General features: G+C 40.3%; 1 protein-coding gene across 1 annotated transcript in view; it reads right to left on the reverse strand.

Annotated features, from left to right (window-relative positions):
* The window catches only part of DNAH8 (dynein, axonemal, heavy chain 8), a 294,659-nt gene that overhangs the window by 261,449 nt on the left and 18,058 nt on the right, over positions 1-15,152 (reverse strand). Inside the window, exons 7-8 of the mRNA XM_006775895.2 lie at positions 9,672-9,848; positions 1,810-1,923 (exon numbers count right to left, since the gene is read on the reverse strand). Coding sequence (XP_006775958.1) covers positions 1,810-1,923; positions 9,672-9,848 — 291 coding nt within the window. The remainder of the gene's footprint in view (positions 1-1,809; positions 1,924-9,671; positions 9,849-15,152) is intronic.

Genomic DNA, 15,152 nt, shown 5'->3' on the forward strand with positions numbered 1-15,152 from the left:
GTCAAAGTAATGTTCCTCCCCTAGCTACCCATTTCCCCCATCTTGCAGGTAATTTGTGAATACCGTCCCAATAGATCTTTTCTTGTTTTGAGACAAACCATTCAGAGACCCAATTTTCCACTTCTTCATATATTTTGAAGTGCTGCTCAGAAAGTGCGTGTGCCATCGATTGGAACAAGCGGTAATCTGAAAGAGCAAGTTCTGGCAAATATGGTGGATGGGTTAATACTTCCTAGACAAGATCTTTTAACGTGTCTTGAACTGGTTTTGAAGTGTGTGATGGTGCGTCATCATGAAGCAAAATTACTTTGCCGTGTATTCTGGCACATTCTGGTCATTTCATGATCAAAGCATGGTTCAAATTGATTATTTGTTGTCAGTAGAGATCAGTATTAACAGTTTCACCTGGTTTTAGAAGCTCATAATACCTAGTAAAGTTTAAATCATAATTCCCTTTGTAAATAAGAAGTTGTAAATAAGTTAAAATCCATCATCTTTGTATGGAATCAATTAAAAAACTGCTTCTGAGAAGTCTTCCTATCCTCTTTCATGGTGCTTCCTGATGGGTGATGGATTCCCACATAGCAGTAAGAACTGCAGCTGTCCAGGACTCTCAACCCACTTTTCCCTCACCACCCACATGAAATTCCTTGGCTACCAATATCCTCTTGGAATGTACATGAAATATCCCTACACATCCCTCTTCTCTGGATATAAGTGATATGGCACATAGGCTCTTCCCCTTTCCCTGCCTCTAGGATGAAACGCTACCCCAAAAGGATTGGTCACCCAGGCTATATGGCCAATGGTGCCATGTAGGTGGAGGATTTGACTATCTCTTCAAAGATTAAAATGGAGAATGCTGAACATGTGTGTCAGACACGAATGTAAATTATTTCAAGAGCATATAAATTTAGAGAATACCTTGAGGAGGAAGCAAAATGAGGTGGGGGAAAATACAACTTATAACGTCAAAGGGTGCTGGATTCAAATTCAGTCGCATCACTTACACTTGTAGAAATGCTAGTCCTGTTGTGAATACAGAATGAAAGTATATGGAAATGCCTACAATGAAAGACCAGGGTTCTCAAGACGGTGGACATCTTTAAAACCACAACTGCCCCAGGTTCTCAACAAACACTGGTTTCCTTGATTTCCCCTCTCCATCTAAAGAAAGGACAGAGGGTTCTTTCTCATTTTCATACTTCACATAAAACATTATGAAATGCCAGTTAATTTATGAATCAAAAGCGAATACAAACTTAGAAAAATAGAAGGAAATGGTAGTGCTGATATGTCCTTTAAAGGAACTCTGTGGAAATATTATAAGAAAAGTAGGTTGGAAACTAGAAGGTGCACCACTGACCAGCTGAGTGATGCTGGCAATGCCACTCTGTCACCATGAGTTTTGATTTCCTCATCTCTGACCTGGTAGGTAGGTTCAAAGACGGCCCCAGAGATGGTGATCCTCACAGTATTCACACGCTTCTGTAATCCCCTGCTCCTGTGTGTGCACTGGCCTGCCTGACTTGCTTCCACTGTACAGAATACGACAGACGTGATGGAACTTCACTTGTGAGATAACGAGTATGTCTGTCTTGTTTAATTCACAAATGAGGTCATCTTTATGATAATGCATTATATTTAAATGTGAGGTAAAATAATATAGCTTTAATCCATTATAGATATGTATTAGGGAAATAGGTCTTTTAAATAATTTGTCTGCAGTATAAGGTTTTCCCATATACACATATTAAGTTATTTTTAAATGTGGCAATTTTTAAGCTACACTTTTAAATGCATACTTACTAGATCATAGTTATAGAGAGGTTGACATACTTTTTCTAGAGTGTACAAATATCTGACATTATCTTTTGATTCATTTGCTGTATCTGTGATTCTTGCATCCAAGTCACGCCAATTCTAAGAAGAAAATGTATAAGAATTCTATGACACATCCAAATATATGAGTATGCCAAAGTTTAATCAAGAAATTTAATATATATACTGAAGTAGTAGATAGTTAAAGGTGGTTGATATATCTTTTTATTATATCATTTAAGACTTAAAGTTATAAATATTTTAAATGCACTAAACTGAAGATTCATTCCATTGGTAATTAACATCCTGTCTGTAGGCTTAAACTGGATCTGCTTCAACTTGGAATGACTTGTCTAGGTTAGCTATGTACATTATTCTGGTTATTCAAGTATGGGTCAAGTTATGAAAATGGAACATTATTCCAAGAAAATATTCTTTATCAGAAAAGTGAACTTCAAATCCAGCAAGACTGCCCAGAGATGCTCGGGACCATGGTGTATTGCTTCCTTCAACATATATAACAACCGGTTGATAGCAATAGTAACAAAGAACTCCCAGAATCTGTATAAAATAACTTCTGAGTTTTTTAAATTGAGGAAAAATATGAACAGTTAATTCACAAGAGAATTTAATGTTTAGCCAATAAACGTTAAAAAATGACAACTACACGATTAATAAGAAAAGGCAAATACAACAAGCCATTTCCACATGTCAGTTTGGAGGAAAAAAAATGTAACTGTTAGTAAGTATTGACAAAGTTGCCGAGTATACAACCTAGGGAAATACTTGCATGTATGCATATAGAAGTTTTAACTGCAGCAGTGCTTGTTAACACAGAAAAAGAAACCATTTTCCTCAAAAACTTACAGAGTTAGCATCTGACCCAGAAATTCTACTCCTACATCATATCTCCATGCAAAAACCTGTATAAGAATGTTCACAGTAGTATTGTTCACAATAGCCAAAAGGGGAAACCCAAATGTCTATAAAGTGATAAAATGTGATATCATTTGCAATGGAATATTATTCAGCTGTTAAAAGGAATGAAGTGCTGATACATGCTACAACATGGATAAATCTTGGAAATATTATCTTAAGTGAAAGAAGCCAATTAAGATTATTCCATTTATATAAAACTAGGGGCCCGGTGCACGAATTTCTGCATCAGTGGGGTTGCTTGGCCTGGCCTAAGGAATCGGGCCGAAACCAGCTCTCCAACATCCCTCGAGGGGTCCCAGATTACGAGAGGGCACAGGCCAGGCTGAGCAACCCCACTGGTGCACGACTGGGGCCAGGGATGATGAGGGAGGTTGCATCCAAGGAGGGACTGCAGGAGAGCTCCAGGGCATGTCCAGCCTGTCTTGCTCAGTCCCAATCAGCCAGACCCCAGCAGCAAGCTAACCTACCAGTCGGAGCATCTGCCGCCCTGGTGGTCAGTGGATGTCATAGCGAGCAGTTGAGTGGCCTTAGCATATCATGAACATATTATGCTTTGATTGGTTGAATGGCCAATTGGACGACCAGACACTTAGCATATTATGCTTTTACTATATAGGATGTCCATAATAGGCAAATAGAGGTAAAAAGTAGACTGGTAGTTACTTAGCCCGGGGGGGGGGGGGCAGGACAGGGGAGAGATGGGTGAAAATGGGAGGTGGCAGCTAAAGTGTACAGGGTTTCTATTTGAGGTGATGAAATGATGAAAATGTTCTAATATTGATTATGGTTATGGGTGCACAACTATGTGAATATACTAAAAACCAGTGAATTGTACTCTTTAAATAGGAGAAATAAATAGTATGTGAATTGACATATTAAGGCTACATATTAATTCCTCCCAGTAAAACCAACAGCAATCAAGGCTCACCTACAGTTAACACTGTTGGGAAAAAAAGAAAGAAAACTGTCTTTCCTATTTATCTATAAACTAGAGGCCCAGTGCATGAAATTTGTGCATGGGTAGGGTCCCTAGCAGCTGCTGGCTGCCAGCTGGGACCTCCCTTCTCTGGCTGCCAGCTCCTGGCCAGGGCCTTTCTTTGTTCCCCGCCACCCCCTGGTGGTCAGCGCATATCATAGCAAGCAATTGAACTCCCGGTCGGTCAAACTCCCGAGGGGACACTTTGCATATTACGCTTTTATATATATAAACTAGAGGCCTGGTGCACAAAATTTATGCATGGCAGGGGGAGGGTCCCTCAGCCCAGCCTGCACCCTCTCCAATCCGGGACCCCTTGGGAGATGTCTGACTGCCTCTCGCAATCCAGGACCACTGGCCCCTAACCACTCACCTGCCTGCCTACCTGATTGCCCCTAACCACCTCTACATCACCCCACACCCAGGACCCATAATTCCCTCCTCTGGCCAGTCGCAGGCACCAAAGACCCAGGCCAGCTTCGCCCGGGCCAACCACAGCCGCAGTGGACCATGGGCAGGCAGCCTTGCCCGGGCCGCAGCCACAAGCACCCAGGACCACAGGGTGGGCACTTGTCCCTCTTCCAGGCCACAGCCGCAGGCACTGGAACCCAGGACCACAGGGCAGGCAGCTTGTCCTTCTCCCAGGCCACAGGTGCAGGCACACCTGCTGGTGCCTGGGACCGTGGGGCAGGCAGATTGTCCCTCTCCTGGGCCGCAGCCCCAGCCACTGGCACCTGGGACCACAGGGCGTGTGATTTGTCCCTCTCCTGGGCCACAGCCTGGCTGGTCCCCATTCCTCTCTTGTAAGCTCACTTGTGCCTGGCTGGTATTCCTCTCTCCCTAGTGTTGAGTGTCTGAGCCGTTACAGCATGATGGCATGGGGGTGTGATGACCATTTGCATATTAGCTCTTTATTATATAGGATAGGAAAATTATTAGATAAAACCTAGTGTATTAACATTCTGGAAAACGACACAGCTCAGTCTGACCAGCATAACTCTCTAAGACATGATATTGGGGAGGAAAGGAAGATGACGGCATAGGTAAATACAGTACTCATGGCCTTCCACAACCACTTCAATATTACAACTAAAATACAGAGTAACCATCATTCAGAACTGCCTGAAATATGGCTGAATGAAAGTCCTACAACTAGAGAACTAAAGAAGAAAGCACATTGAGACTGGTAGAAGGGGTGTAGGGGCAAAACAGACTGGACTGATACCCACGTGTGGCATTTTTTAAATTGGGATGGATATCTTGGCAGCAAAGGCCTCCCATGAGGAGCAAGGAGTCCCAGCCCCACACCAGGCCCCCAGCCCAGGGTTCCAGAGCTGGGAAGAGAAGTCCCCATAACTTCAGGCTGTAAAAAATCAGCAGTGATGTGGCTGAGTGACAAGGACACTACTGAAGACCCAGATTACTATTAAAGGGCCGGTGTACAGACTTACTCAGACTTGCTCCCCCTGAGTTCCAGAGCTGGGACAGTGGGTTGGGGGGACCCATGGACATATGGAGAGGAACTGGATTGTCTGGCATCAGGGCAAGAATTCAGGAGTGGCTTTCTTCAAGAAAAAGGATCTTGAAGGGATCATTGTTCCTATGCTGAGACCTCCCCCATTACAGAGCTGACTGGTAGTTGCCGTATCTGAGTCTCCATCAACCTGACTCACACTCTTCACTCCACCCTGATGATTCTCTAAGACCCTGCCCTACCCAAGTTATAGTCCCACCCAAGCTGTTAGCAGCAGTTTTTCCATATGAATGGCCTGTCCTGGCCCAGGCTTCACTCTTCCTAAAATCTCTCAAACAAGCAGCAGCTGGCTCTCAAACACAGCAGCTTGGGTCAGCATGCCCCAAACCTATCAATAAAAGGCCCAAGACCCAGAGTTAGCACCAGCCTGCCTTGCTTCACAGCTGGGCCTCACCTGGGCACTTCCTAGCCCAACAAAAGTAGCAGCCACCTGCAGATCATTCTGTAGCTCCTATTGGGAGGCCCCAGAGCTAGTGCACCTGGTGGACAGCTTCAGACCACCCCAGATTACAACTCTACACACCCATGAGTGACACATTTAAGAGGCAGACTCAGTAAGTACCAAAGCCCCACTGAAGCAGCTCCTGCTCCATAGAGGTGTCTCCTGCACAGCAGCTCTTCTGCTGTAGTCACAGCTAGTACTCACAGCCAATAGGTCTGGGGGTCAATTCCTCCCAGTAATGCCAACAGCAATCAAGGCTCACCTACAACAAGACAATGCACACAGCCCACACAGGGGCGCACTTAGAGTGCCCAGATCAGGTGACTGAGGAGGCTGAGTCACTGGGCCCTACAGGACACCTACTTCACAAGGCCACTCTACCAATTCCCGGAGACATAGCAGCTCTACCTAATACATAGAAACAAACACAGGGAAGTAGCCAAAATGTGGAAACAAAGAAACATATCACAAATTAAAGAATAGAAGAGCCCCCCTGAAAAAGAACTAAATAAAGTGGAAGCAAGCAAACTACTAGATACAGAATTCCAAACAATGGTTATGAGAATGCTCAAAGATCTTAATGAGAGCTTCAATGGGTTTAGTGAGACTCTCAAGGATCTTAGAATACCAAAGACATGAAAAAGGACCAGTCAGAAATTAAGCATAATTAACTGAATTAAAAAATAATTTACTCTTTATTTCAGGGAATCAACAGCAGAGTCAAAGATGCTGAGAATCAAATCAGTGATTTGGAATATGAAGAAGCAAAAACACCCAATCAGAAGAACAAAAAGAATCCAAAAATATGAAGATCATGTGAGAAGCCTGTGGGACAACTTCAAGCATACCAACATTCTCATCATGGGGGTGCCAGAAAGAGAAGAGACAGATCAAGATATTGAAAACCTATTTGAAGAAATAATGATAGAAAACTTCCCCTACCTGGTGAAAGAAATAGAGTCCCAAACAAGATGAACTCAAAAAGGCCCATACCAAGACACAGCATAATTAAAATGCAAAGGGTTATAAACAAAGAGAGAATCTTAAAAGCAACCAGAGAAAAGCACTTAGTTACCTACAAGGAGTGCCCATACATGAAACTCAACAGAAACTATGCAGGCCAGAAGGGAGTGGCAAAAACTATTCAAAGTGATGAAAAGCAAGGACCTACAACCAAAATTACTCTACCCAGAAAAACTATCATTTAAAATTGAAAGTCAGATGATGAGATACACAGACAAGAAAAAGCTAAAGGTGTTCATCACTACCAAACCAGTATTACTAGTACATGAAATGTTGAAGGGTATTCTTTTTTTAAATATAGTTTTATTGATTTCAGAGAGGAAGGGAGAAGGCTAGATTGATGAGAAACATCATCGATCATGTGCCTCCTGCAAGCCCCCTACTTGGGATTGAGCCCGCAATCCAAGCATGTGCCCTGACCAGGAATCAAACTGTGACCTCCTGGTTCATGGGTTGACATTCAACCACTAGGTCAGACCAGGGAGGAGGAGGAGAAAAAAATATTAAAAATAGGAACAATAAAATGGTAATAAATACATATCTATCAACAAATGAATGTAAAAATCAAAATAAATGAACAAGAAATGCAATGAACAAAATAAACTGATGAATAAAATAGAACCATAGGCATGGAAACATGGAACAGACTGAGGAATCTCAGAGGTAAGTGGGGAGCAGGGGGTGGGAAGAGATTAACCTAAGAACTTATGTGCATATATACATTACCTATGGACACAGACAATACGGTAGTGAAGGCCTGCTGCAGGGTGGAAATTAGGTGCAGGAGGGCAGTGGGGAGAAAAAGGGGGACATCTGTAATACTCTAAACGGTTTGGCTCAGTGGATAGAGCGTCACCCTGCGGACTGAGAGGTCCCAGGTTCGATTCCGGTCAAGGACATGTACCTGGGTTGCGGGCACATCCCCAGTGGGAGATGTGCAGGAGGCAGCTGATCGATGTTTCTCTCTCATCGATGTTTCTAGCTCTCTATCTCTCTCCCTTCCTCTCTGTGAAAAATCAATAAAATATATTTTAAAAAAAGAGGGAATTGAAGAATAATACATTATGACACTATGTTATAAAAAAACAGAAACACAAAATTATGTAATTTTATATGTAGGTAGTATACTCATCCTATATAATAAAAGCCTAATATGGTAAGTGTCCAGTCATCTGGTCGGCCATTCAACCAATCAAAGCATAATATGCTAATGATATGCTAAGGCCGCTCAACCACTCACTATGATGTGCACTGACCACCAGGGGGCAGACAGTCAACCTGTTGACCAGTCACTATGATGTGCACTGACCACCAGGGGCAGACGCTCCAACTGGTAGGTTAGCTTGCTGCTGGGGTCTGGCTGATTGGGACTGAGCAAGACGGGTCAGACATGCCCTGGAGCCCTCCCGTGTCCCTCCCCAGCCCTGATTGTGCACCAGTGGGGTCACTCGGCCTAGCCTGTGCCCTCTCACAATCCGGGACCCCTCAGGGGAGGTCGAAGAACCCATTTTGGCCTGATCCCACAGGCCAGGCCAAGGGACCCCACTGGTGCATGAATTCATGCACCGGGCCTCTAGTATATAAATATCACAGAATAAGCTAGTCAGAGAAAGACAAGTATCACATGTTCTCACTCATATGTGGAATCTAATGAACAAAATAAATTGATGAACAAAATAGATCTAGAGACATAGAAGCATGCAAAAGACTGAAGTATTTTAGAAGGAGGGAGAGAGAGACAGGTGGAGGCAGGGGGAGGAAGATTAACCAAAGAACTTATATGAATAGCCCATGGACAAACAATAGTGCTGTGAAAGCCTGGAGAGGGGGTGGGAGCAGGCTGGAGAGAGTCAATGGGGGAAAGAATGGGACATCTATAATACTTTCAACAATAAAGATTTTTAAAAACCAACAAATAAAAAATTGTGGTTATCTCTCTGTACTTATCATTCAGGAACAGGAGTTAAGGGGTGGGAAGGTGTGTGATTAAGAGAGACTTGTTTTAACTCAAACATAGACAACAGTATGGTGGTTATCATAGGTGAAAGGGGGTCAGGGAGGATGAAGTGTATAAAGGGGGTCAAATATATGGGGAAGGAAGGAGACTAGACTTTTGGTGGTAACCACACAATGCAATATACTGATGATGCATTATAGACGTACGAATTTCATGCACCAGGCCTCTAGTTTGCTATAAAGACATATTTTTATATATTTTTTATTTTTAAAAAATATTTTTATATTGATTTCAGAGAGAAGCGGAGAGGGAGAAAGAGATAGAAACATCAATGACAAATCTCTTACAAAAAATCATGTATTATTTATAATAATAAAAGCATAATATGCTAATTAAACCGGACAGCTGAATGACCTTCTGGACGTCCTTCTGGACGTCCTTCTGGACAAAACCGCAGCGGTGGGAGCCAAGGCAGAGGTGGTTAGGGGTGCCTGGACCCTTCAGTCTGCAAACCAATGCTCTATCTACTGAGCCAAACCGGCTAGGGCTAAATATATAATTTTTTAAGGAAGAGTAAAGAAAAAGAAAAGGAACTGGAAAGAATCAAACTAAACTGTTAATAAAGATAGCCTCTAGGAAAAAGTGAAATGTATGAAGAGAAGGCATTTTTGCTTTTGACTTCTCATGTAGTTCTTGACAAGCCTCTGTTGATTTACAACCTCAAAAAAAATTTTTAATAGCAATCATTTTAGAGTAGTACTGTTTAAATGGGTGTGCAAAATATTGAGGACTAAATCTTCATTTCTATACTTCATTTCCCTCTTCTGGAAATAACTTATTATATGAGAAAGTCTTACTCAAAGATGAATACTTCTGCATACATGATGTTCATATATGATGCAAAGAAAGAGTTCAAGAAGAATAATTTTCTAGTTGGTTGTTCTGAAGTATATCAAACTTTAAAATACAGGCCTTTTACCTTTAACAGTTTGGAGTGTGCAACATTAAGCACATTTATGACAGCCTTACAACTCGGCCCTTTAATCTGTTCAATGATGTAATTGAATTTGGCTGACATGCGCTTCCAGTGCTCCAGTTCAGTGAGTGGGCCTGAGTCATCAGCTTCTTTTCTCATTTGCTCACTCTCAATAAGTACCTGCAATCAAAAATATTCACAGAATAGAGAAATGTTTTAAAAGTTCTTTTAAAAGTTCGTTACTTTCATCTTTTCAAAGGAAGATAAAAGTATAAATGACATTCAACATTGAAGGATGTTTAAAACTGCTAGCAAACTAAGAATAGATGGGAACTTCTCTAAAATGATAAATAGTGCCTAGCTACCAAAAATCTCCAGCAAACATACTTAAGAGTGAAATTTTAGAAAATGTAATTCTAAAACCAAGGACAAGACAACTTTGCCACTATCACCACCCACTTCCATTCAACCTGGTAATGGAGAGCCCAAAACAAGATAAGTAAACAAAAAAATTACTATAAAAATTTGGAATGAAAAAACAAAGATGGTATCATCACAGCTGACATGGTTGACCACATTCTAAAAATTCAAGAATATCTAAAGACAAACTTGTATAATTAATAAAAGTAAGGTTCCTGGATTATATATATATAAATATCAGTAGCATTTCTTTATAAATCATATAACAATCTAAAAATGTAAATATAAACATATAGCATCTGCTTGCTATAATAATAATAACAATGATATCAAGAGATTAACAGAAGAAGTACATTATCTTTTTGGAGAAAATTAGAAAACTTACTTCCAACACAAAAAAAACATGGCCTACAGAAATGGAGAGATTATAACATGTTCGTGAATGGAAAAATTCAGGCATATAAAGATGACATTTTTCTCTAAATTAATGTATACAATCAATGAAGTTTCAATCGAAATTTCAAAAGGGTTTTTGATGATACTTGATAAACTAGCCTTAAAATTCTGGCTTGAAAGAATTAACCAGAAGTAATCAGTGCAATTTTGAAGAAAAATACAGAAAGGGACTTGCCATACCAAATACTGATTTAGTAAAAAGCTACAGAAATAAAAGCAGCATGGTATAAGTACAAAAAAAACAGTAAGTAGACCAGTGGGATAGAAAAGGGGTCCCAGAAACTTGATATGTTACAGAGTTGACATTACAAATTTGTTAGGAAAGAATGCCCTTATTAAATAAACAGCTCTGGGACAAACTGGCTGACAATATGGAAAGATACAAAATTAGATTCCTACCTCACATTACACACACACACACACACACACACACACACACACACACACACACACAATTCCAGATGCTAAATGTTATGAGAAAATGGTAAAACTCTTAAAGAAAATATAGAACATAGGGGTAAAACTATGAAGAAAACCATGAAACTAAATATCATAATTGTCAAGAAAACAGTTACCGCTGGGGGAAGAAAGGGGAATTGAAATTGGGAAGAGGAATATTAGGGGATTGCAAGGTGCTGGCAAGTGTTCCATTTCTTAACTTGTGCAAGCTTATACAGGTGTTAATTTTGCAATAGTTTGTTTATTTTATTGTACTTATTCTGGTGTATTTCACCATTTAAAATAAGTAATGTAGAAGAATATCTTCATAACACTGGAATAGAAATGGGTTTATGATGCCAGATGAAAATGCAGGACACAAGATGAACCAAGAAAGGATTAACATCCAGAAAATACTATTTAAACTCCAACAATTCAGTAAGATATCATCAAACAATCTGAAATATAACTACGTAAAAGATATGAAGAAGCCATTCAACAAAAAGGAAACCTAAAGTGCCATTAAACATACTCAACCTCAACTGTATTCAGGGTAATGCAAAATAAATCAAGATACCATTTCACACCCAATATATTGGCATTAAAAATCTGACAATCCCAAGTGTGATGAAAATCTGAAGAAAGGGGAACTCTCATATGCTTCTGTGCAAAATATTATAGTTAATATTTTATAGTTACTATAACCACTATTTGGAGGGCTTTGCAATACCCAATAAATTATCCATACATTACTGCTCTCAGCAGTTCCAGTGGGAAATTTATTTTTAAATCCCCACCCAAGGACATATTCCCACCAATTTATTTATTTATTTATTTATTTTAGAGAAAGGGGAGGGGGAGGGAGATAAACACTGATGTGAGAAACATTGATTGGCCGCCTCCCATAATGCCCCAACCAGGGATCCAACTGGCAACCCAGGTATGTGCCCTGACTGGGAATTGAATCCCCCACGCTTCAGTGAACAGGACAACACTCCAACCAAATGAGCTACACTGACCAGGGTTCCCCTGGGAAATTCTTGAACAAAGGAGACCTGAACAAAGATATTCATTAAATATGTATTTTTATTGTTTGCAATCGCAAAAAAAGTCAAAATAACTATCTTTCTGAGGGAATCAATAAATAAACTTCAATTCCGCACAGCGAAAGAAACCATCAACAAAACAAGAAAGCCCACTGCATGGGAGAACATATTTGCCAATGTTATCACCAATAAGGGTTTAATCTCCAACATTTATAGGGAATTCATACAAATTAACAAAAGGAAGATAAACAATCCAATCAAAAAATGGGCAAAGGTCCTAAATAGACACTTTTCAAAAGAGGACATTCAGAAAGCCAAGAGACATATGAAAACATGCTCAAAGTCACTAATCATCCGAGAGATGCAAATCAAAACAACACTATGCTGCTGTAAAAAAGAAGGAATTCTTACCATTTGCAATGGCATGGATGGAACTGGAGAGCATTATGCTAACTGAAATAAGCCAGTCAATGAAGGAAAAATACCACATGATCTCACTCATTTATGGATAATAAAGACCATTATAAACTTATGAACAAAAATCGATACAGAGGCAGAGCAGCCTCGCACAGACTGTCAAACTGCAGTGGGAAGGCCGGGAAGGTTTGGGGGGCAGGAGAGGCAAGGTAAGAGATCAACCGAAGGACTTGTATGCATGCATATAAGCATAACCAATGGACATAAGACACTGGGGGGTAGGGGAGGCCAGGGGATTGTCAAGGGCAGGAAAAAAAGGAGACCTATGTAGTACTCTTTGTAATACTTTAAGCAATAAAACAGCTTTTAAAAAATAAAATAAACTTCTCTACCTTCTTAACAGAGGTTAGTAGACATAATTTAAATGTCTCTTCGATGTCTGAACATCTATATAATAAACTGATTTTTTTCACAGAGGAATATCATACAGTGAATGAATTAAATTTGCTTGTACCAACATGAATAAAAGAATGTTGAGGGGGGGAAAAACCTGTAAAAGGATCCTTAATAGTATTATACTATTTATGTAAAGATTTTAAACACAAATACATTATATATATACTAGAGGCCTGATGCAGGAAATTCGTGCAAGAGTAGGCCTTCCTTCCCCTGGCTGCTCGCACTGGTTTGCCTCTGGCACCCAGGACCCAGGATTCCATCAGGCCACTGACAGGCACCTGGGACCCTGGCTCCCTCGCAGCCCCAACTTCATCCAGAAGGACATCCAGTCTAAATAGCATATTACGCTTTTATTATTATAGATACATATAAAATTTATATCTGTAATATAAAGCTTATAAATTTGTAAATACAATAAAAGTGTCAAACTTTCAAGAGAATGGGGGGAGTCAAAAACATCAGGATAGTGGTAACACAGAGGGAGGGAGAGGAAAGGGTTAGAGGCTTTAGTGAAAATAAAAAAGATCTGAAGTAAATATAGCAAACTAGAGGCCTGGTGCATGAAAATTTGTGCACTCAGAGGGTCCCTCAGCCCAGCCTGCGCCCTCTCGCAGTCCAGGACCCCTCAGGGGATGTCCAACTGATGGCTTAGGCCTGCTCACTGGGGGATCAGGCTTAAGCTGGCAGTCAGACATCCCTCTGGCAGCCCAGGAGCCCTCAGGGGATGTCCAGGGGAGTGGGCCTAAGCCATTAGTCAGATATCTTTAGCACTGCCACTGAGGCAGGAGAGGCTCCCGCCACCACTGCTGTGCTGGCCAGCCATGAGCCGGCTTTTGGCTGAGCAGCACTCCCCCTGTGGAAGCACAATGACCACCAGGGGGCAGCTCCTGCATTGAGCATCTACCCCCTGGTGGTCAATGCATATCATAGCAACTGGTCATTCCCTTTTATTATATAGGATGGTATCTGTTTAATCTCAGTTACAGAGATGTGTGTTATACTATTTTCTGTACCTTTTAATGTTCATAATTTTTCATAACTTAAATTGTGATGGAATTTTTAAGGATACAAATGAGGCAAAATACATAGTTGATTTTTCAAACATATTGAAGTTCTATTTTTAATCCAGAAAATGCTTATAATTTTAACCATGCTTTATGGCACTCTTCCTAACCTAATTACAAGCTTTTCTACCTCCTTAAATAGAGGATAGTAGACATAATTTAAGCTTTTTTAAATGGCTAAAAGCATATATAATTTGAATAACTGAATTAAAGAATGAAAATGACCCTTAAAATTAACTTTTAAATTTTAAATCAAATGACCTTTTGATGTTTAATTCCTGTTACATTATTCATAGGTGATAACCCAGCCTCAAATTGAATATTTCCAGTGATTCAGTACATTCCATTTCCATCTCTCTCCTTATAACCATCACTCTCTCTGGCTTACTTCTGCCACACACGTTTAATTTCACATTAAATCCCTTCAAATAGTTGAAAATACCATGTCACTCTTTACCCCCCTTTTCCCAGGTCAAACGTCTCCATGTACTTTCCTTGAATAACATTGTTCAAATCCTTGGCCTATTTTTCTCTAAACTGCCCGTTTCTTAATAACTTATAAAATGTCTTTATATATTATGGATGCTCTTTGTTATACATGCTGATAACATAATCTCCCAGAACGTCACTTTTCTTTTAACTTTATGGTGGTTTTTGACATAATGGAAGTTACTAATTTCTTTTTAATGTAGCCAAACCTATCTTTTTTTTTTCTTTCATGGCTTCTGGGTTTTGTATCTTGCTTAAGAAAATATTACTATAGTCTTATGTTCTGCTTCATTTATGGCTTTTTTTCTTTTTTCCTTTTTCATTTATGGTTTTTGTTTTGTATTTCTTTTCTTTTTTATCTTTAATTTCTTTATTGGTTAAGGTATTACAAATGTGTCCTCATCCCCCCATTAACCTCCAACTTCTCTCCCCCGCCACCCTCCCACCCCGCACTTATGCTCTCATCCCCCTGTTGTCCATGTCCATTGGTTTGGTTTATATGCATGCATACAAGTCCTTTGGTTGATCTCTTCCCCTTACCCCCACCCTCCCCTACTTTCCCTCTGGGGGTTGATAGTCTGATTGCTGTTTCTCTGTCTTTGGATCTGTCCCTGTTCATCAGTCTATGTAGTTCTCTATATTCCACAAATGAGTGAGATCATGTGATATTTATCTTTCTCTGACTGGATTATTTT

This window comes from Myotis davidii, unplaced genomic scaffold, assembly GCF_000327345.1.
Source record: "Myotis davidii unplaced genomic scaffold, ASM32734v1 scaffold289, whole genome shotgun sequence".
Lineage (NCBI taxonomy): Eukaryota > Metazoa > Chordata > Mammalia > Chiroptera > Vespertilionidae > Myotis > Myotis davidii.